This window comes from Salvelinus alpinus, chromosome 39, assembly GCF_045679555.1.
Source record: "Salvelinus alpinus chromosome 39, SLU_Salpinus.1, whole genome shotgun sequence".
Classification (NCBI taxonomy): Eukaryota; Metazoa; Chordata; class Actinopteri; order Salmoniformes; family Salmonidae; genus Salvelinus; species Salvelinus alpinus.
In genome coordinates this window covers 797,691-822,450 of record NC_092124.1, presented here as the reverse complement: position 1 = coordinate 822,450, position 24,760 = coordinate 797,691, and the positions used below count along the sequence as shown (strand labels likewise).

The 24,760-nt window shown below is 42.9% G+C and overlaps 1 protein-coding gene across 3 annotated transcripts; it reads right to left on the bottom strand.

Annotated features, from left to right (window-relative positions):
• Nucleotides 1-4,864: 4,864 nt before the first annotated feature.
• On the bottom strand, nt 4,865-21,756 carry LOC139566879 (myozenin-2-like). 3 transcript variants are annotated; one of them, XM_071388217.1, is made up of 6 exons: nt 21,585-21,713; nt 20,443-20,565; nt 18,949-19,115; nt 7,924-8,035; nt 5,959-6,142; nt 4,865-5,576 (listed from the first exon to the last, which is right to left on the bottom strand). In XM_071388217.1, the coding sequence occupies exons 2-6, from the start codon at nt 20,522-20,524 to the stop codon at nt 5,345-5,347; spliced, it is 777 nt and encodes a 258-aa protein (XP_071244318.1). In that variant the 5' UTR covers nt 20,525-20,565; nt 21,585-21,713; the 3' UTR covers nt 4,865-5,344. The 3 variants fall into 3 exon arrangements, with proteins under 3 accessions (XP_071244318.1, XP_071244319.1, XP_071244320.1); XM_071388218.1 differs by lacking the exon at nt 21,585-21,713 and adding an exon at nt 20,732-20,810; XM_071388219.1 differs by lacking the exon at nt 20,443-20,565 and having other exon boundaries at nt 21,585-21,756.
• Nucleotides 21,757-24,760: the final 3,004 nt, after the last annotated feature.

Here is a 24,760-nt window from a genome sequence, read left to right as displayed (position 1 = left end):
ATATTTTTCTGGGCATATCTAAACAAATGAATGGAAACCAATGGGATGCTAATATTAGCAATATGCTGACATGACCTACTGAAACAGCTGATTCCATGGACTCCTTTTGAGAAAAAAAAAGCATGAAGGAATTGCTACAATAACCCCGTTTCCATCCACAGTTTTTACGAAAGTAAAGTCATATCGCATAAGAACAAATTGGGAAGCTACACAGTTTATTAGGCTACAGATTAAATAAATGATGATGAACTTCATAGGGTGGTGAAAGTGCACAGTGATGAGCTTGATGCTGCTTTCCAATAAATATTGAGGGTCTTATTCTGGTGACATGATGATCGATGCTTGACTGCCATTTGACAAATCAAAATATTCTCGCTCTTATCCATAATAATCTCATCATGTAGACTAGCCAACCTGCACAGCATACCCACACCGTATATGCGAGCTGTTGGCTAGGGCACAGGTGCCAAGACCAGAGGAGGCACATTTGCTGTTTAATGCAACAGTTTGTGATAAAACGATTGGTGGAGTTGAAAATGCAATGGAAACTCATTGAACTTTAGATTTTTATTTGGTACATGAACACTTTAGCGAAAAAGTACATTCTGTGTGCACTACACACTGATTTTTATCTGCAACAAGTCCATTTGATGGAAACATACCACTGGTGGGAAAATGAACATATTTTCTGTGTATTTTAGAATATTCACATGAAAATCTGTCACCAATTGGAATGACATCTAGCTACTGTCAGGAAACTATTCTTGTTATAATGTCATAAAACTATCCCTTTAAAACAGCATACTTGTTTAAATGTTAATTTGTGAGTTTTATACACATAGGCCTGCAGTAGACCAGTGCTATATTCAGACTGCTCCGACTACAGAGAATTGTTTCACACTCCTGTCTGCCGGGCTGGTTCTTTAGCAGCCAAATGGTTCAATCCATATTTTCTGCTATAATTAGTTTGCCAGCCATTGTGGCTAATGAGCAGGTCACAAAATGACCTTCTGCAGTTAATGCTAACAACATTGCTATGGATAAAGCTATTTTCTAATTCAACCCAATTATTTAGCAGAATGACTTAAAATAATGACATTGGTTCTGGGTATTTTCCTCTCCTTTTAAATTGTGATTTTGGCATTGAAAAAAGTGAAATGATTTCTGGAAATTCTTTTGAGGTGGTGTACGTCTGCTGCAAAGCTATTTTTACCTTCTTGAAATGTAGTCTGTCAATGGACCCTAGCAGATCATTTACAGTGTGTGTGTATGTGTGTGTGTCACACCCTGATCTGTTTCAACTGTCTTTGTGATTGTCTCCACCCCCATCCAGGTGTCACCCATCTTCCCCATTATCGCCTGTGTATTTATACCTGTGTTCTCTGTTTGTCTGTTGCCAGTTCGTCTTGTTTGTCAAGTCAACCAGCGTTTTGTGTCTCAGCTCCTGCTTTTTCCAGTCTCTCTTTTTGTCGCCCTCCTGGTTTTGACCATTGCCTGTCCTGACTCTGAGCCCACCTGCTTGACCACTCTGCCTGCCCCCGAGCCTGCCTGCCGACCTGTACCTTTGCCCCGTTATTAAACCATTGTTAATTCGACGTTGTCTGCATCTAAGTCTTACCTTCATACCTGATAGTGTGTGTGTGTATAAATGGATCAGACATCATCAACTGTTGTTGGTGTATGGTTGTTGGTCTGAGGTTGGTCATACAGATCCTGGGTAGCATCTTTTTTTTAAATATTTGAATTCAGGGAATTGGTACGAAGTCAGTGAAACTATTTTCCGATTCAATTTGGTATGTGTTGGTTCTTTAATGTTAGCATACTGTAACTCAGTAATGTTTTTTTCTTCCGATAAGTACAGTACATATGACGTTACTTAAGCAATACTTTCATAATGAATGATGTATTGTTACTAATTAACAAATAGCATGTACACTGTAGCCTACTTACTTTTCTTTTAATTTGAAGAATTGTGTGTTTCAAGTCAAAGTACTGTACATAACAAGTTAATTTGTTCCACATATCCAAACCACACATTGATTTCGATTATAATCACAGCCGTATATATTCCCCCCCAAGCAGACACATTGATGGCCCTGAACGAACTTTATCTGACTCTTTGTAAACTGGAAACCACACACCCTGAGGCTGCATTCATCGTAGCTGGGGATTTCAACAAGGCTAATCTGAAAACAAAACTCCCTAAATTCTATCAGCATATCGATTGTGCTACCAGGGCTGGTAAAACCTTGGATCATTGTTATACTAACTTCCGCGACGCATATAAGGCCCTCCCCCGCCCTCCTTTCGGAAAAGCTGACCACTACTCCATTTTGTTGCTTCCAGCCTACAAACAGAAACTAAAACAACAAGCTCCCTCGCTCAGGTCTGTTCAACGCTGGTCCGACCAATCTGATTCCACGCTTCAAGACTGCTTCGATCACGCGGATTGGAATATGTTCCGCATTGCGTCCAACAACAACATTGACGAATATGCTGATTCGGTGAGCGAGTTCATTAGGAAGTGCATTGACAATGTCGTACCCACAGCAACGATTAAAACATTCCCAAACCAGAAACCGTGGATTGACGGCAGCATTCGCGTGAAACTGAAAGCGCGAACCACTGCTTTTAACCAGGGCAAGGTGACCGGAAACATGACCGAATACAAACAGTGTAGCTATTCTCTCCGCAAGGCAATCAAACAAGCTAAGTCCCAGTACAGAGACAAAATAGAGTCGCAATTCAACAGCTCAGACACAAGAGGTATGTGGCAGGGTCTACAGTCAATCACGGATTACAAAAAGAAAACCAGCCCCGTCGCGGACCAGGATGTCTTGCTCCCAGACAGGCTAAATAACTATTTTGCTCGCTTTGAGGACAATACAGTGCCACTGACACGGCCCGCTACCAAAACCTGTGGGCTCTCCTTCACTGCAGCCGAGGTGAGTAAAACATTTAAACGTGTTAACCCTCGCAAGGCTGCAGGCCCAGACGGCATTCCCAGCCGCGTCCTCAGAGCATGCGCAGACCAGCTGGCTGGTGTGTTTACGGACATATTCAATCAATCCTTATCCCAGTCTGCTGTTCCCACATGCTTCAAGAGGGCCACCATTGTTCCTGTTCCCAAGAAAGCTAAGGTAACTGAGCTAAACGACTACCGCCCCGTAGCACTCACTTCCGTCATCATGAAGTGCTTTGAGAGACTAGTCAAGGACCATATCACCTCCACCCTACCGGACACCCTAGACCCACTCCAATTTGCTTACCGACCCAATAGGTCCACAGACGACGCAATCGCAACCACACTGCACACTGCCCTAACCCATCTGGACAAGAGGAATACCTATGTGAGAATGCTGTTCATCGACTACAGCTCAGCATTTAACGCCATAGTACCCTCCAAACTCGTCATCAAGCTCGAGACCCTGGGTCTCGACCCCGCCCTGTGCAACTGGGTCCTGGACTTCCTGACGGGCCGCCCCCAGGTGGTGAGGGTAGGTAACAACATCTCCACCCCGCTGATCCTCAACACTGGGGCCCCACAAGGGTGCGTTCTGAGCCCTCTCCTGTACTCCCTGTTCACCCACGACTGCGTGGCCATGCACGCCTCCAACTCAATCATCAAGTTTGCGGATGACACTACAGTGGTAGGCTTGATTACCAACAACGACGAGACGGCCTACAGGGAGGAGGTGAGGGCCCTCGGAGTGTGGTGTCAGGAAAATAACCTCACACTCAACGTCAACAAAACAAAGGAGATGATTGTGGACTTCAGGAAACAGCAGAGGGAGCACCCCCCTATCCACATCGACGGGTCAGTAGTGGAGAAGGTGGAAAGTTCCTTGGTGTACACATCACGGACAAACTGAATTGGTCCACCCACACAGACAGCGTTGTGAAGAAGGCGCAGCAGCGCCTCTTCAACCTCAGGAGGCTGAAGAAATTCGGCTTGTCACCAAAAGCACTCACAAACTTCTACAGATGCACAATCGAGAGCATCCTGTCGGGCTGTATCACCGCCTGGTACGGCAACTGCTCCGCCCACAACCGTAAGGCTCTCCAGAGGGTAGTGAGGTCTGCACAACGCATCACCGGGGGCAAACTACCTGCCCTCCAGGACACCTACACCACCCGATGTCACAGGAAGGCCATAAAGATCATCAAGGACAACAACCACCCAAGCCACTGCCTGTTCACACCGCTATCATCCAGAAGGCGAGGTCAGTACAGGTGCATCAAAGCAGGGACCGAGAGACTGAAAAACAGCTTCTATCTCAAGGCCATCAGACTGTTAAACAGCCACCACTAACATTTAGCGGCCGCTGCCAACATACTGACTCAACTCCAGCCACTTTAATAATGGGAATTGATGGAAATTATGTAAAAATGTACCACTAGCCACTTTAAACAATGCCATTTAATATAATGTTTACATACCCTACATTACTCATCTCATATGTATATACTGTACTCTATATCATCTACTGCATCTTGCCATCTTTATGTAATACATGTATCACTAGCCACTTTAAACTATGCCACTTTGTTTACATACCCTACATTACTCATCTCATATGTATATACTGTACTCTATACCATCTACTGCATCTTGCCTATGCCGTTCTGTACCATCACTCATTCATATATCTTTATGTACATATTCTTTATCCCTTTACACTTGTGTGTATAAGGTAGTAGTTGTGGAATTGTTAGGTTAGATTACTTGTTGGTTATTACTGCATTGTCGGAACTAGAAGCACAAGCATTTCGCTACACTTGCATTAACATCTGCTAACCATGTGTATGTGACAAATAAAATTTGATTTGATTTGATTTACATAAGCCAATTAATTATACAATGTCATGAAAAGAGATATACATTTTTATTTGCACATCGATAGGCCCATTCTAAAAGATTAATAGGCAACATGTCTACATAATTAAAGACAAAGATACTTTTGTATCTGATATCCAATATAAGCCAAAATATGTATTGAAGTTTCAATGTATTACTCGTATTTTTTTCTCTTAGACATTTCAATAACATTTCTGCCATGAGTGCTATTTATTTACATGTTATTCTCTGAGTACACAATGCAAAACTAACCATCAGTATCATTACTCTGGCAAATGGCACAGAATTGAAACAGGATAGCAGGGAACCCCCATTTGAAACCATCAGTTTGTCGTCGGTTGCACATATTCAATCATCATGATTTAGGCTTCAGCTCCAACCCCTATATCGCAGATCAGGCAGTACGGTTAGAGGTGCCAGCAGTGGATCTTGTCGGACCGGTGCTCTCTTGTCTTTCCAGGTATTTATGGGTCATCTATAGGTAATCTAGAGGTCATCGGACTCAGGGATGGGCATAGGTTCCAGAGGCACGGTGGGCAGGATCAGTGGGATGCCGTCGGTTATCCATCCCTGGGCGACCCTGTTGAAGGTGGGCCGTTTCACCCCTGGGTCCTGGAGCTCAGAGTAGTTGGGGAGGTTCAGGTCGATCTCAGGGAGCTTGAACGTGATCCCACTGCTCTGGGGGTCTTTGTCGAAACCACCAAACGGTGTGGCCACCCTGGAAATCAGATGTGGAGATACAAGTGTGAATGCAAAATCAAAATGAAGATCTCAAAACATGTGACGGTTGCATAGAAGATAGAAAGCTGGCTTTTTATGGAGCGTTACAGTAGTGCATCCATGTAACAGTGAATCTGAACTGTGTTATAAGAAAACCATTTCATTCCATGGAAATGTTTGCAATATCAATGTCATTATAAGTACTGAGTATCCTATCTACTGTGAGTACCATCCCAACCTTGAAATTTGCATACTTAACTCAAAGTCATTGAGAGAAGTGCACGGCTGATGCAGTATGTTCAAGTAGCTCGGAAATCTTTGGCTTAAACTTTGAGTTGTTGAATAGCAGTTGTCTGAAAACTCTCCTCAGAACACCTCACCTGTTAAAGCTCTTGTAGTCAGGAGCCTCTGGTCTGGGCTCAGTGACAGGCATCCTGATATTGAGGGTCTCGGCCAGGTTGGGGTCGTTAATGATAGCCTGCTCCCAAGGGGAGTGGTAGGACTTGGGTATAGCTGTAGAGTTGAATGTCTCTGCAGGGACATCCTTCAAGGGGCCTCCATATCCTGAGACACATGCCAAGAAGATAGGATCGTAAGACCAACAGTGCAGCGTATAGACACTCACTTATCCTATCAACACATTAGTATATCTGTGCGGTTGGACTTAAGTGCGATAAATGATTACTGGCAATTTCTTGCTTGTCGTCCTTGCACAAGAAATGTGAAAAAGTACTAGGGCATTGAGACTGTATTTTGTCCAGACCAGGGTTCCCCAACTGGCGGCCCGCCAAGTTTTTTTGTGTTGAATTTTCATTGCTGGACATAAAAGACTGTACAAACACCAGGAAATCAGCTCCAAGTGATTGTAATTTAAGAAATCTGTTCCCAAGTATTCCCAAGCATTACAGAGAGACACGGGATCATTTACAAATGTAAGCAAGGTTTGAATGATTCTGTTTTAGTCAAACATTATATCTGTTTGGGCTTCGTACAGTCAATTTGCAGTCCACAAATTATTTGTAATTATGTTCCGGCCCCCCGACCATCCGCTCCAGAAAAAAATCGGCTCACGGCTGAATCTAGTTGATGATCCCTGATGTAGACACAGCAAGGTAACAAACACAACACTTTAGTCACTCCGTTGTTAACACCTGTTCCTCCATGCTAATTTCATCAAGACATAACAAAAAAATATATACATTTTTGTTTAGAATTACCTGTTTTTATTGCTTGGAAAACAAAATGGGTGTCAAAATGACTGTGGCGGTCCTGTTTTATCAATAGCCACTATAATTTAATAACAGTATAAACTAGAGCAGTGAAAAAAGTGATGTAGATGCAACACTGGCAGATTGAGACAATTTTGTCCATCATTAGCTCATGTCTTAAAATAGTGCACAGAGTAAGTGTGCGTTAATCCTTTGTTGAAAAGTGGGTTGGTCCAGTTGACATGGGTTGACACCATGCTGGGTCATATCAGATTCTATAAGAGTGTTGTGTTTGTATCTCCTGCTGACAATTTAATGCAGGGAAAGGAAATGCTTCTCATGTATCCTGTGTAACGCTCGTCGTTGGAATGAGGTGAGGACCAAAGCGCAGCGTGGTAAGTGTTCATCATTATATTTATTAAACAGAGAACACTAAACAAAATAACAAAGGAGAACGAAACGCAACAGTTATGTCAGGTGACATAAACACAGAACAGAAAATAATATAATCACCCACCACACAGAATGACAAACAGGCTACCTAAATATGGCTCCCAATCAGAGACAACTACTGACACCTGCCTCTGATTGAGAACCATACTAGGCCAAACACATAGAAAAGGACAATAGAACAAAACATAGAAAACAACATAGAATGCCCACCCCAACTCACGCCCTGACCAAACTAAAATAAAGACATAACAAAGGAACTAAGGTCAGAACGTGACATCCTGCTTAAAGGCCAGAGGTCTGCTGAGTCACTATGGGGAATTAGACTGGTCCTTAGAGGTAACATGAACATCTAAATAGGGCCTTAAAAATGCATTCACAACCCATTCATAAGCAATACATAAGCAGTTCATAAATGTTCATGTCAACAATTGCAAGACATAGCGTACATATCAATTTCTAGTTGTTGAAAAACAACATTTACTTGAATGAATGCGGTATGTATGAGTTATGACTGTGTTATGAAGTCCTTATGTAGGATCCCTTCAAGTGAAGCGTTACTCATGCTGAACACTACATAATAATGAAATAACGATATTTTAATAAGCCCTTATTATTCCCTTAAACTATATTATTCCGCCTTATAAGCATTCATAGATGTTGAATATTGATGTGGTAGCTACATACCTGGTGCAATGCATTCTGGATTTGAAGGGTTTCCTGGGGCGGGTGTGTAAGGAAGTGTTTTTGATCCCTCTTTGTTTTCGGCACTGTCTACATTCTCAGCTAGAAGATCCCTCTGGAAAAAAATGGAAAGCATTTTGTTATTAGCTAAGCTTGACCCTTTTGCTCAGTTCTGAACCTATCTCATTTCTTCATTTGGGGATTAGCTGCAACGAATTGTTCACTTTGAGTAAATGAGACCCACTAGGTAAATGGGTAGATCGATCACAGGTTTTACGACCATGTTAACTTAGCACACTGAGCTAAAGCTTGGGCATAACAGCAAAGCAAGATCAGCTACCACCAAAATGCCCATCAAAAGACTTGAAATAGCAACTAATTCATGTTTGTTGGCAATGTTGAGAATTGATGTGCAATATTGAGAACATGGCACTTTATGTGCAATGTTGCTCAATTTGAACAGTTGCCAAAAGTTAAAACAGTCATTTGCAACCAGATCCCCCCCATAGTTGATACACAATCACAATAGAAGTTACTAAATATTTACATGTAACAAATCATTTTTGTCATTTAGCAGTGCTACAGTAGAGTGGCATCTAACCAATGTACATATAATGCATATAATTCAGAAAGTATTCCTACCCTTGACTTATTCCACATTTTGTTGTGTTACAGCCTGAATTCAAAGTTGATTAAATCGATTTTTTTCTCACACATCTACACACACTATCCTATAATGGCAAAGTTAAAATATGGTTGGAGAAGTTTTTGGCACATTTATTGTAAATGAAATTCAGAAATATCTCACTTACATAAGTATTCACACTTCTGTCAATACATATACCTTTGGCAGCGTTTACAGCTGTGAGTCTTTCTGGGTAAGTCTCTAAGAGCTTTGCACACCTGGATTGTACAATATAGTTGTTGATCATTGCTAGACAGCCATTTTTAAGTCTTGCCATAGATCTTCAAGCTAATTAAAGTCAAAACTGTAACTAGGCCAATCAGGAATATTGAATGTCGTCTTGGTAAGCAACTCCAGTGTATATTTGGCCTTGTGTTTTAGGTTATTGTCCTGCTGAAAGGTGAATTTGTCTCCCATTGTCTGCTGGAAAGCAGACTGAACCAGGTTTTCCTCTAGGACTTTTCCTGTGCTTAGCCCTATTCCGTTTCTTTTTATCTTAAAAAACTCCCTAGTCCATGTCGATGACAAGCATGCACATAACATGATGCAGACACCACCATGCTGGAAAATATGAAGAGTGGTACTCAGTGAGGTTTTGTGTTAGATTTTCCCCAAAACATAATACTTTGTATTCAGGACATAAGTTAAACTGCAACAAAAATTGGCTAAGAAATTAACTTTAAGCGCCTTATTGCAAGCAGAATGCATGTTTTGGAATATTTTTATTCTGTGTAGGCTTTCTTCTTTTCATTCTGTCATTTAGGTTAGCATTGTGGAGTAAATACAATGTTGTTTATCCATCCATTCTCCTATCACAGCCATTCAACTCTGTAACTGTTTTAAAGTCACCATTGGCTCATGGTGAAATTCCTGAGAAGTTTCCTTCCTCTCCGCGACTGAGGTAGGAAGGACACCTGTATCTTTGTAGTGACTGGGCGTATTGATACACCATCCAAAGTGTAATTAATAGTCGCAGAGAGGAAGGAAACTACCATTCTCAAAGGATAGTCATTTTCTGCTTTTTAGATTTTTTTACCCATCTGCCAATGGTGCGAAGCATTGGAAAACGTCCCTGGTCTTTGTGGTTGAATCTGTGTTTGAAATACACTGCTCGACTGAGAGACCTTACAGATAATTGTATGTGTAGGGTACAGAGATGAGGTAGTCATTCAAAAGTCATGTTCAACACTATTATTACACAGAGAGTGAGTCCAGGCAACTTGTTATGTGACTTGTTAAGCAAAACGTTACTCCTAAACTTATTTAGGCTTGCCATAATGAAGGGAATGAATAATTATTGACTCAAGACATTTCACCTTTTCATTTTTTATTAATTTGTAAAGATTTCTAAAAACATAATTCCACTCTGACATTATGGGATATTGTGTGTAGTGTCGTGACGTGACTATCATTAGTGTGATGATGGCTATTTTATCAAATCAATTAACTATGTTTAATTATTACGTGATTAAATGTATCATGTAATAATCAACTCATTAGCAATCTTGGGGCACCACGGAAAAAGTTTGTTTAATGAGTTACAGTTTCCCGAATTAACTCAAGAATATATCAGAATATATCGTTATCCTACCAGTCATCCATTAGTTATTATTATTACCCCATATCAGTCTCGTTCTGAACAACGTTGACTTCAAATCTGCACGAACCCTAGTCTAAAATGATGATTCAGCAATACACGCATTTTTACTAATATTTACTAACTAACTAAATAATCACACAGAATTACATAAACACAAACCCAGGATAGAGTATATGTTGATTACTAACATAATGCAATGAAAAGTCCCTAGTGGACTAACCTGATATGACGGCTTGTTACACAATGGCAAGAGGGTGGGGACAGATATAGAGCGGGAAAGACATTGTACATACAGTTGGATAACTATGCTCATGGGAATGTGAATACTTTGCACATGAACGATTGCTCATTCAAAAATAATTGCAATCAAATCAAATCAAATCAAATCAAATTTTATTAGTCACATACACATGGTTAGCAGATGTTAATGCGAGTGTAGCGAAATGCTTGTGCTTCTAGTTCCGACAATGCAGTAATAACCAACAAGTAATCTAACCTAACAATTCCACAACTACTACCTTACACACACACACAAGTGTAAAGGGATAACGAATATGTACATAAAGATATATGAATGAGTGGTGGTACAGAACGGCATGGCAGATGCAGTAGATGGTATAGAGTACGGTATATACATATGAGATGAGTACTGTAGGGTATGTAAACATAAAGTGGCATAGTTTAAAGTGGCTAGTGGTACATGTATTACATAAAGATGGCAAGATGCAGTAGATGATATAGAGTACAGTATATACATATGAGATGGGTAATGTAGGGTATGTAAACATTATATTAAGTGGCATTGTTTAAAGTGGCTAGTGGTACATTTTTACATAATTTCCATCAATTCCCATTTTTAAAGTGGCTGGAGTTGAGTCAGTATGTTGGCAGCGGCCGCTAAATGTTAGTGGTGGCTGTTTAACAGTCTGATGGCCTTGAGATAGAAGCTGTTTTTCAGTCTCTCGGTCCCTGCTTTGATGCACCTGTACTGACCTCGCCTTCTGGATGATAGCGGGGTGAACAGGCAGTGGCTTGGGTGGTTGTTGTCCTTGATGATCTTTATGGCCTTCCTGTGACATCGGGTGGTGTAGGTGTCCTGGAGGGCAGGTAGTTTGCCCCTGGTGATGCGTTCTGCAGACCTCACTACCCTCTGGAGAGCCTTACGGTTGTGGGCGGAGCAGTTGCCGTACCAGGCGGTGATACAGCCCGACAGGATGCTCTCGATTGTGCATCTGTAGAAGTTTGTGAGTGCTTTTGGTGACAAGCCGAATTTCTTCAGCCTCCTGGGGTTGAAGAGGCGCTGCTGCGCCTTCTTCACAACGCTGTCTGTGTGGGTGGACCAATTCAGTTTGTCCGTGATGTGTACACCGAGGAACTTAAAACTTTCCACCTTCTCCACTACTGACCCGTCGATGTGGATAGGGGGGTGCTCCCTCTGCTGTTTCCTGAAGTCCACAATCATCTCCTTTGTTTTGTTGACGTTGAGTGTGAGGTTATTTTCCTGACACCACACTCCGAGGGCCCTCACCTCCTCCCTGTAGGCCGTCTCGTCGTTGTTGGTAATCAAGCCTACCACTGTAGTGTCATCCGCAAACTTGATGATTGAGTTGGAGGCGTGCATGGCCACGCAGTCGTGGGTGAACAGGGAGTACAGGAGAGGGCTCAGAACGCACCCTTGTGGGGCCCCAGTGTTGAGGATCAGCGGGGTGGAGATGTTGTTACCTACCCTCACCACCTGGGGGCGGCCCGTCAGGAAGTCCAGGACCCAGTTGCACAGGGCGGGGTCGAGACCCAGGGTCTCGAGCTTGATGACGAGTTTGGAGGGTACTATGGTGTTAAATGCTGAGCTGTAATCGATGAACAGCATTCTCACATGGGTATTCCTCTTGTCCAGATGGGTTAGGGCAGTGTGCAGTGTGGTTGCGATTGCGTCGTCTGTGGACCTATTGGGTCGGTAAGCAAATTGGAGTGGGTCTAGGGTGTCCGGTAGGGTGGAGGTGATATGGTCCTTGACTAGTCTCTCAAAGCACTTCATGATGACGGAAGTGAGTGCTACGGGGCGGTAGTCGTTTAGCTCAGTTACCTTAGCTTTCTTGGGAACAGGAACAATGGTGGCCCTCTTGAAGCATGTGGGAACAGCAGACTGGGATAAGGATTGATTGAATATGTCCGTAAACACACCAGCCAGCTGGTCTGCGCATGCTCTGAGGACGCGGCTGGGAATGCCGTCTGGGCCTGCAGCCTTGCGAGGTTTAACACGTTTAAATGTTTTACTCACCTCGGCTGCAGTGAAGGAGAGCCCGCAGGTTTTGGTAGGGGGCCGTGTCAGTGGCACTGTATTGTCCTCAAAGCGGGCAAAAAAGTTGTTTAGCCTGTCTGGGAGCAAGACATCCTGGTCCGCGACGGGGCTGGTTTTCTTTTTGTAATCCGTGATTGACTGTAGACCCTGCCACATACCTCTTGTGTCTGAGCTGTTGAATTGCGACTCGATTTTGTCTCTGTACTGGGACTTAGCCTGTTTGATTGCCTTGCGGAGAGAATAGCTACACTGTTTGTATTCGGTCATGCTTCCGGTCACCTTGCCCTGGTTAAAAGCAGTGGTTCGCGCTTTCAGTTTCACGCGTATGCTGCCGTCAATCCACGGTTTCTGGTTTGGGAATGTTTTTATCGTTGCTGTGGGTACGACATCGTCAATGCACTTCCTAATGAACTCGCTCACCGAATCAGCATATTCGTCAATATTGTTGTTGGACGCGATGCGGAACATATTCCAATCCGCGTGATCGAAGCAGTCTTGAAGCGTGGATTCAGATTGGTCGGACCAGCGTTGAACAGACCTGATGTATATATATTTACGTTTGTATTTCTTTGTCATCTCTCTCTGTTTAAATCGCCCGGTCCATCTATGGGGAGTCAGTTCGACAGAAGTCTCTGGTTGTGTAAGTCTCTGGTTGTCCATCAGAGGTCACAATGTCCTCAGTTGTAGTAGTAGTAGGCATTCTTTGATCTTTAGAATGGATACATCAGACGTACCGCACGGTGTTGAGAGGGAAATGTTCTTCTTTTCTCGTCTTCGGTCGAGTTTCCTAGACTGCATTACATGCAGAGCTGCAGGCGGTGCATGTCTTAGTCTTCTTCTTCCCTGTTGAGTTTCAGAGGGTCTTACCATTTCGTATCATTCCGCTCACGCTGTGGTCACGTTGGACTATATTTAAACTGCAACCATTTCAACGTGTAGCCACCCCTCCATGCTGTCTGGTGTCAATGGTTGATTATTCAGGGTACAGCTAGAACCACTTTATACACCGACATGCAACCCGGCATGTTTTGGTCTTGTAGTTTTAAATAATTTTACACGACAGTAGCAACCCAGCAATGTACTGGTCTAATATGTTAATTCTTTAGGAGTCCTTTATAAGCACTCTGGCAAAAGGGGCGTTCCATCCTTTTAGCATAATGTCTGTGCTCACGTGGGCGTGGTTACCGACTGGGTAAAACTTCATATGACAAACAATTATCTCATTTAGAAGGCTAAAATCACATTTCATCTTCTCACAAATAGTTTCATATTTAATCATATACGTTTTACAACATTTAGATTTAACTCTGACATTTACATTGTGAAAACTCTTAAAGTTACAATGATTCCATTATGACATGTTTAATGACATCACAAAATAATAAGTGATGACATGATTGTTCTTTATGTCCCTCCTGACCATTTCCCACATTCTTTGTGTTAGAAATATTGTTTCATTATCCACTTTTGGATGTTGGAGTTTTGGCGGGAAGAATCTCTTTGTAACAAAAGGGTTCTTTCCCTTCAATACTGCATGGCAAGGGAGAGAAAGTTCCTGCAAGGCATTTACGACCGTCAAATAACTGGCCAACTCCCCCAGGAGAGGGGGGTCTTGACACCTTTGATTAGCCGGCACCTTTGATCTCCATCCAGGAGGGCAAGTTATGACGTTAGGCCAAATTTAATCAATTTCAAATTCAGGCTATAACACAACAAAATGTGGAAAAAGTCAATGGGTGTGAATACTTTCTGAAGTAACACACACACACACACACACACACACACACACACACACACACACACACACACACACACACACACACACACACACACACACACACACACACACACACACACACACACACACACACACACACACACACACACACACACACACACACACACACACTATCTGCAAGCACTGACAAGCGACATACAATTTATTGAGCAAAGTGCTCCAGGAGCCTCTGGCCAGAGTAGGTGCAGAGAAATGTTTCTCCATATCTCCCATGTGTTCTAACACTTTTGTCTGGGTGCACACATCATTATTGCAACCATGAGTCACTCAGAAACATATTTAAAATCCGGTAATATGGATTTTGCACTTTTGGATCCAAGTAAACAATGAAACATAGTTACTGTACTGTAAATGAAAATAATCACAAATACTTTTGAAATCCCAAAGTCCAGAGATCCAATAATGTGATCCCACGATTCAACCCTTGGACCCTCAACCCATAATATCCTAGATATAATAATAACTGTGTGTCTGATATAATCAGACTCGGCATTACGGGCTGGCAAAACCGGGCATGTGTAAATAGGATTAAGATCATAAAGTCAATCTCATAACGTCAGTCTCGTCCAAAACTGAGTTTTGTGAGACTGGTCAGGACTGCATTACAATGTAAATTAAGTTTGGGTTTGTTTCAATCCTGCGCACATGCCCACAGCTGGCAGCACAATTAAAAATCAATTCGGAGGGCAATCTGATTGTAATGCCTGTGGTAAATGGGGGTTGACTTTGGATATCCCTATGGATATTAGGGACTATGGGTAAATTACACAATTTAAATCAAATCAAATCAAATGTATTTATATAGCCCTTCTTACATCAGCTGATATCTCAAAGTGCTGTACAGAAACCCAGCCTAAAACCCCAATCAGCAAGCAATGTAGGTGTAGAAGCATGTGTCACGTTCTGACCTTAGTTCCTTTTTTATGTATTTATTTTAGTTTGGTCAGGGCGTGAGTTGGGGTGGGCATTCTATGTTGTTTTTCTATGTTTTGTTCTGTTGTTAGATTTCTATGTGTTGGGCCTAGTATGGTTCTCAATCATAGGCAGGTGTCAGTCGTTGTCTCTGATTGGGAGCCATATTTAGGTAGCCTGTTTTTCATTGTGTGTTGTGGGTGATTGTTTCCTGTTGTAGTGTTTGTTTCACATTTCAGGACTGTTTCGGTTTTCGGTATTGTTCACTTTGTTATTTTGTATTTTTCAGTGTTCAGTTTTAATAAATTAAAATGGACACTTACCACGCTGCGTATTGGTCTGATCCTTGCTACTCCTCAGACGAAGAGGACGAGAACCGTTACAGAATCACCCACCAACACCGGACCAAGCAGCGTGGTAAATTGGAGCAGAGGATTATGGACTCATGGACATGGGAGGAGATATTGGACGGTAAGGGACCCTGGGCACAGGCTGGGGAATATCGGCGCCCCAAGAAAGAACTGGAGGCAGCGAAAGCTGAGCGGCGGCGATATGAGGAGGCAGCACGGCAGCGCGACAGGCACGAGAGGCAGCCCCAAAACATTTTTTGGGGGGGTGGCACACGGGGAGTGTGGCAGAGTCAGGTTGGAGACCTGAGTCCACTCCTCGTGCATATTGTAAGCAGCGCGTTACTGGTCAGACACCGTGTTATGCGGTTAAGCGCACGGTGTCACCAGTACGTGCCCATAGCCCGGTGCGCTATAGGACAGCCCCCCGAAAGTGTCATGCGATTGTGGGCATCCAGCCAGGGCGTATTGTGCCGGCTCAGCGTGTCTGGTCTTCGGTACGCCGTTTCGGTCCAGGGTATCCTGCGCCGGCTCTACGTGCTGTGTCTCCGGGGCGCTGGGAGGGTGCAGTGCGTCCTATGCCTGCGCTCCGCTCGTGCCGGGCGAATGTGGGAATTGAGCCTAAGGGAGAGGTACGCGTAGTATGCACCAGATCTCCAGTGCTCACCTACAGCCCGGTTCAACCTGTGCCTGCACTCTGGAGGGTCCGGGCTAGAGTAGTCATCCAGCCTGGGGGAGTGGTGCCAAGGCTGCGCACCAGAGCTCCAGTGCTCCCCCACAGCCCGTTCCTTCCGGTGCCTCCTCCAAGCACCAGGCCTCCTGTAGGTCTCCCCAGCCTGGTGGGTCCTGTGGAAGCCCCACGCACCAGGCTGTCTCTCCGTCTCCTCCCTCCAGGTTCTCTCTCCAGGCCAGAGCCGCCCGTCTGTCCTGAGCTTCCAGAGCCGCCCGTCTGTCCTGAGCCGCCTGAGCCGCCCGTCTGTCCTGAGCCGCCTGAGCCGCCCGTCTGTCCTGAGCCGCCTGAGCCGCCCGTCAGTCAGGAGCCGCCTGAGCCGCCCGTCTGTCCTGAGCCGCCTGAGCCGCCCGTCTGTCCTGAGCCGCCTGAGCCGCCCGTCAGTCAGGAGCCGCCTGAGCCGCCCGTCAGTCAGGAGCCGCCAGAGTCGCCCTCCTGTCCGGAGCCGCCGGAGTCGCCCTCCTGTCCGGAGCTGCCAGAGTCGCCCTCCTGTCCGGAGCTGCCCCTCAGTCCAGTGGTGCCCTTTACTAGGGTTTCCAATCCAGGGTCGGTGACGAGGGTCGCCGCTCCTAAGGTGTCACAGAAGTGGGCCGAGACTATGGTGGAGTGGGGTCCTCGTCCCGCTCCAGAGCCGCCACCGTGGTAAATGCCCACCCAGACCCTCCCCTATAGGTTCAGGTTTTGCGGCCGGAGTCCGCACCTTTGGGGGGGGAGGTACTGTCACGTTCTGACCTTAGTTCCTTTTTTATGTATTTATTTTAGTTTGGTCAGGGCGTGAGTTGGGGTGGGCATTCTATGTTGTTTTTCTATGTTTTGTTCTGTTGTTAGATTTCTATGTGTTGGGCCTAGTATGGTTCTCAATCAGAGGCAGGTGTCAGTCGTTGTCTCTGATTGGGAGCCGTATTTAAGTAGCCTGTTTTTCATTGTGTGTTGTGGGTTGTGGGTGATTGTTTCCTGTTGTAGTGTTTGTTTCACATTTCAGGACTGTTTCGGTTTTCGGTATTGTTCACTTTGTTATTTTGTATTTTTCAGTGTTCAGTTATAATAAATTAAAATGGACACTTACCACGCTGCGTATTGGTCCGATCCTGTAATGTTCTTCGTCGGGCGAAAGAGAGGAGGACCAAAATGCAGCGTGATGATTATCCATTTTAATAGAATACTTTAACAACGAACAAAAACAATAAACCGACAAAATGAACGAAGACGAAACAGTCCCGTAACGTGAACACAAACACAGGAACAGGAACAATCACCCACAACCCACAATAACAAACAGGCTACCTAAATATGGCTCCCAATCAGAGACAACGACTAACACCTGCCTCTGATTGAGAACCATATCAGGCCAAACACATAGAAACAGACAAACTACACATACAACATAGAATGCCCACTCATATCACACCCTGACCAAACAAAACATAGAAACATACAAAGCAAACTATGGTCAGGGCGTGACAGATCCTTGCTACTCCTCAGACGAAGAGGACGAGAACCGTTACAGCATGGGATAATATATATATTACAATTCTAATAGCTCCAAATTTAAATGACTTAAAAACCTCAGACCAATGATAAATTGTATAAATTAATATACAAATATTGAAAGCATTTAATGAGAAAAATGAAAGGTGTGAAACATGAACATATTTTCTCATTTACATTTATTGCCGGTCTCTAACTATCACTCCAGATAGGCTATCCAAAGTCAAACTAATTTTGCCACGGTTGCACGCCAGCCGGCTGTAGCTAATTGGCTAAATAATTTGACTTACTCTTCCCATCTGCGAACACACACGAGACACCGATATCAAACCACACCCCGAAACCAACTCAAGTTTTAATTCTGTCATGGTCGTTAACATTTCTTAATGAACCAAATCTAAAACGAGGCAAAATCAGGAAGTGCCGTCACCCTTTAATAAGATGTCGTCTTTTCGACTCCATATAGACATAAAAAAAAATAATGGGCTGCGTGTAACTGTATGATGAGGTTCTGAAGTTGCCTTTTTGTTATAAAAAAATATATATGCGCCATTGCGTTCCATTTCCCTGCCTCATGGTAAATAGCCTGTACTCTGTTTCTTGGTCTTCATTCACTATTTGACAAATGTTAATATTCTCACCCATCAAACTATTTTCAATTTCATCTTGTGTTTACATCTACAATTATATATGTGACATTATTTTTGATAGGCTACGTTTTAGGTGTAACCTACGCCTGCATTTCGAATACACTTGTATGTCGTAGTGGGACCAATATCTACCTTGTGTTATAAGGGCTATAAAGTAATATGAGTTGTGAACATCTTTAATTTCAGGTGCCGTCCATGGATTTCGTCCTAGTGCCGGTCCTGAAGTTGAGCGTAAAACTCTAGTCTGAAACTCTACAAACAAGACCCTGCCTGTCAGAGATTTTTCTGCTCCAGCCTCACAGTGGCGGAACAAGCGTCCTGCAACACTATCCATCTGACCCGTCTATCAAAGGTGTGGCATAACCCAGATGTATGATATTGGTAGTGAATGTGAGTTGTGAGTTGTGTTGTATTTTGTGGTTGAATAAGTCTCCGTATTTGCATCCACTTATTGTTGGTCTTTGGGATAAGAGCGTTTAGATGACTAAATTACACAAATGTACATGTAAAAGTCCTTACACTCAGCTGCACGTTTGCCTCATTTTGGATACTTTCAAACGTGTATTTCTCTGATCTTCGCTGGCGCATTTTGAAAAGACGAGAGCCTCTGTTGGATTGCAGTGACAGCTCCTCCAGCATGATGTCTTTGGGAGTGCTAACCTTTATCCCCAGGTCCATGGTGTCCCCTGGAAAAAGAATTAAAACAAGTTCCAGTAGATGCCCATGACTGACTTTCCATTAAAGGTAGACTCAGCAATGTGACATCATCTAACACAGTAGGGCAACATCCTGTTTACAGACATAAATAACAACAGAATGTAAATATGTCCAAAACCGCCACTATTGGTTCTTTGCAATTTGTGCCATTCTTTGAGATATGCCCATATTAGGATGAGCTAATAGTGCAGTTTTGGCAGTCAGATTTTGTTATTGGGCATTGTAAACCGGATGTCATCCAGCTGTATAATGATGTCATATATGGTGATCTCATGAGTCTACTGCTCTAAAAGTAAAGCAACTGTGACCTTCAAGATTCCCCCAAGACTGTATTATTATGTCTTAGTTGCACAAAATATATCGTCTCCCTAAATATATACAGTATATATTTTTTTTCTGACACTCTCCCTAAGACATAATGTACATAGCAAGCATTTTTGATCATTTATGATTACAGCGAGACCTTTATCAGAGGAAAAGTTCATGAGCATTATTACTCTGATATTATCTGAAGGGATAATATCAATGACATGTCGTTACTTCAAAATGCTTTCTGCTGAGCAATTAGCATGCCTAAATCAAACGAACGTAGCTTCATACCAAGCTGTATAGTAAGCATCACAATATGATAAAAGGTTGCACGTGTATAATAATAATTGGTTGCCTCAATATACAGTATACTGCAATAGTTAATTCTACATTGTATGGTTATTAAACAAAATTGTGCGTTGAGTTGATTTAGGCATGCTCTTTGGACAATGCAACCACAGCCTTGTGAATTTCCATTAATTGGCACTCAACAGTGCTAACGCTACGTGCTATTTGCGAGTTCTAGAAAGTCTAGGTGAATTTTGTGAATTTTCAACTCCGATTGAGACAAGTGCAGTCTTACAATTTTGTATGTATTATTTCTTATTGAATTCAATTTGTATTATGTTATTGTTCCTATTACTTATTGAAGGCTGAACATGATGCTGCTTCAATGAGCTATACCCAGACAGAATGTACTTCAGCTGTCGCAAACCCTCACAGTCCCCTAAATTGCTACGAGCAGTTGTCCAACTCTGCCCTCCACAACTCCCCACCTCACCCGCCGCAAAATAACAGTTTCAAAAGGAGAACGACAGAACGATTTGTTGCCATAGGTAGTAAAACATCCCTGTTAGCTTTTTATGGCAACCCCTAGAGAAACGGCCCTGACATGTTCAACCCGGATATGAATGACTGCCCTCCACCAGAAGAAGTTTGATTCTCTTTGCTGTTGAGGCTGTCGTTGAGCCCTGGCCCAGATCATACCATTGGCACAGTGGACGTCTCGAGAAATAGCTGCTGCATGCATCTTCCTCTCTCCAGCTGGCATTGTACAGAATTTCGACATTGTGGCTTTGGTAAGGGTGGCACACGATTTGCCCCTGGGCACTGGAAACACATAAAGGACACAGGATGTACTCTCTGTTCTACCCCAGCGGAATTTTTTTTCAAATTGTGGTGTTGATATGAACTGAATATTAGAGAGCCAACATACTGCACTGCTATAAATAAGATGACTGTTAGTGAGGGTTTGAAGTAAAGTTGTAATGCTCACATGGCACATGCAATACTGGTTGACCTATCGGATAACTACTGGACGCTGTTAAGACCGCATTATGATATGCCGTTAATGTCCTGTGAGAAAACAGTCATCAAATATTATGATGGCCTTTATGTCAGGCTTATGATAGCATTAGCTAGGCATTATGGCATTTAATTCAAGGACAGGGTTTCTGTCAACCCCAAACCAAAACATTACATCTAACTCATACAACTCAGATTGGCAGGTGTAATTCATTGTTTGCGCTTGAAGAGCAAAGTCAACACGTACTTTAAAATAACCTTGTAACGAATGCTAGATGATGCGCATTAAGGTGTCACATGGCATTCAGTGTTGTGAATCATCAGCGTTGGGTAAGGGGTGAACATTGCGTCCCAGGGTAGTATGTGACACTGGAAACGCTTAATGTGATCTTGACAAAATAAATATTTTTCATTCGGCACGATGGCATATGGAGCAAAAATAAACTATTTCCATGACATATATAACAGTCTAGTTACCCTAAATCTAATTCCAGCAGTCCTAAAAAATCACAACTTAACTGTAAAACATATATTTATTTTTTGTATTGAATTTGAAAATACTGTGCACATTTTTTTCCCCTGGCAAACAAATGAAACGAAACAACAATGCCCTCTGTATTCACATCACAACTTTCACTACAGCTCTCGACGTTACCCCAACATGTTCATATCCTCTCCTATGCAAAGTTAATATGACTGAATGCGTCAGACAATAGCACAATCAGAGTTACTCGTTGTGAATGGTCAAAGCACAAGACATTGACACTAGTATTTCGCCATACCTCGGAATCACAACTGCACACCTTGATGGGACTAGTCCATACCTGTGTATGTGTCCTGTCTGTCTTGTCTTTCAAACAAACTGGATCCTTGACTGGAAGGCAAGGAGGCTCAGGGATCGACCTAGGTAGTTTCGATCCAACCTGAACTTCACACTCCCAGCCACTGAAGCCAATCTGTTGGGGGGTGTCTCTGTGTCTGTTGTCAATGGAATGTAGCTTACATCAATAGGCTAAATTTAGCAGGCCAAACACTCAAAACCACTCACAAAGCAATGGGGACGGGGAGGCTATCAGAGAGAGAGAGAGAGAGATTGGGGCACCCGACCTGTGCCACCGGGCCCACACCGAGGGAGGGCTCTCCCCTCATGAGCAGTTGTGTTTCCTGAAGCCTAGGAATGTCTAGGGAAGACATGACTCTGAAAGTGGTGTTGGAGGGCCGGTTGGAGGCCCTCTTTCCTCTGGTGTAAAAAAAATATATACAGTACCAGGCAAAAGGGGTTTTCTTTATTTTTTCTATTTTATACAGTGTAGAATAATAGTGAAGACATCAAAACTATGAAATAACACATGTGAAATCATGTAGTAACCATAAAAGTGTTAAACAAATCAAAATATATTATATATTTTAGATTTTTTGAAGTAGCCATCCTTTGCCTTGATGATAGCTTTGCACACTCTTGGCATTCTCTCAACCAGCTTCATGAGGAATGCTTTTCAAACAGTCTTGAAGGAGTTCCCACATATGCTGAGCACTTGTTGGCTGCTTTTCCTTCACTCTGCGGTCCAACACATCCCAAACCATCTCAATTGGGTTGAGGTCGGGTGATTGTGGAGGCCAGGTCATCTGATGCAGCACTCCATCACTCTCCTTCTTGGTCAAATAGCCCTTACACAGCCTGGAGGTGTGTTTGGTCATTGTCCTCTTGAAAAACAAATTATTGTCACAACCAGATGGGATAGTGTATCTCCGCGGAATGCTGTGGTAGCCATGCTGGTTAAGTTTATTCTAAATAAATCACTGACAGTGTCACCAGCAAAACACCCCCACACCAAGCACCCCCACACCATGCTTCACGGTGGGAACTATACATGCAGAGATCATCTGTTCACCGACTCTGCGTCTCACAAAGACACGGCGGTTGGAACCAAAAATCTCAAATTTGGACTCATCAGAGCAAAGGACAGATTTCCATCGGTCTAATGTCCACTGCTTGTGTTTCTTATCCCAAGCAAGTCTCTTCTTCTTATTGGCGTCTTTTAGTAGTGTTTTTTTTCAGCAATTTGACTATGAAGGCCTGATTCACGCTGTTTTCTCTGAACAGTTGATGTTGAGATGTGTCTGTTACTTGAACACTGTGAAGCATTTATTTGGGCTGCAATCTGAGGCTGGTAACTCTAATGAACGTATCCTCTGCAGCAGAGGTCTTCCCTTCCTGTGGCAGTCCTCTTGAGAGCCAGTTTCATTATAGCGCTTGGTGGTTTTCGCAACTGAAATTTTCCGGATTGACTGATGTCATGGTAATTTCCTGTATTACTCAATAAAGAGAGAGAGAGAGCCAACCACACACAAGTCAGAGTTATATTATAAAGTACATTTTTAATATATATACAAGCTTCACCAAAGCCCTTTTTTGACTCTCAGATCAATTCAGTGTCTATAAATGAATTCTCTGAGAGTGCTTACAAAACAATTCTTAGTTTCATTTATAGCCAAGATACACCCCTCTCAACTTACAAAGAATCCTTTACCCGAAAGAGGAGTATCCTATCGCTAGACAGCATCAGCTATAAATCATCGTTCAGTTTGATCTCCCAAGACAAGGTTTCAATCTCATGCTTGGTACTTCACTGTCTACCAACCATTACCTCATCCAATGGCATATATCAATTGTCATTTCTAGATACTCCCAAACCTGGACAAACTCAAAATCAGACAGTGAGCCTCTTAGGTCAAATACTAGGTCAATGTAAGGGCAACCTCAGAGGGGAAATACAATGGTTCCAAACACTGCCAAACTCCTTCCCCCTATGAGAAAAGTAGGGAGTGACTGGCGTACAGACATTGTATGAGATAACTAACTGGTGCCCCAATTAATAACTCCATCCCTTCACATGGTTTAGGAATAGTTACAGACACACTCCCATAAGAACACAATGTTCCACTCTGTCCTCCTCCCCTTCTGATATTCTACCTAGCACCACATGGTTTAACAGATACATTGACTTATGAAGACAAGCCCGACCTCTCCCCTCTCTGGCCCCATTCTAATGACAAGTATCTCACAAGCATATGATGAAAATAACATCTTATCTATGTTGCCTAGCTAAATCTGATTCAGCCACGACACTGACTTTCATGTTTTAAAGTAATGATGGACTGTCTTTTGTCTTTGCTTATTTGAGCTGTCCTTGCCATAATATGGACTTAGTCTTTTAACAAATAGGGCTATCTTCTGTATACCACCCCTACCTTGTCACAACACAACTGATTGGCTCAAACACATTAAGAAGGAAAGAAATTCAACAAATTAACTATTAACGAGGCACACCTGTTAATTGAGAGAATGCCAAGAGAGTGCAAAGCTGTCATCAAGGCAAAGAGTGGCTACTTTGAAGAATCTCAAATATAAATATATTTTGATTTGTTTAACACTTTTTTGGTTACTACATGATTCCATATGTGTTATTTAATGGTGCTTATGTCTTGAATGAATAGGTGAGTCCAAACTTTTGACTGGTACTATATATTATTATGTTTTTTTAACCTTTGTTGCATGCTATTTTGGCATTAATAAGTGTCACATATGAGTTTGCAAAACAATTAAAAAAGTTAATAAAGCCGTATACAAACATGATCTCTTTTTTGCTTTCTTAAGTAAGGCAGCTCCGAAATACAGGTGTTTCTGTAAATATAACTGCGAGTGTTACAAAGCAATCATTAGCCTGCTATTCAGTGAAATGGGTGTGAGGTCCAAGTCTGGGTTTAAGGGTATCTTTTCCAATCTTACAAGGATAAACATTCAACACCATGTGCCAGAAAAGGCTGAATACATTGACCATGCTGTCAATCCAGCATGACTTCTGCCGCATTCAAGACAATTGGAAACTCAGACTTGGAAAATACGTTTTGAACGGTCATCCAATTCGGAATTCCAAGTTGGGAATTCGGGCCTCTTTCTAGAGCTCCGACCTGAAGATCACTGACATCATTATTCAAC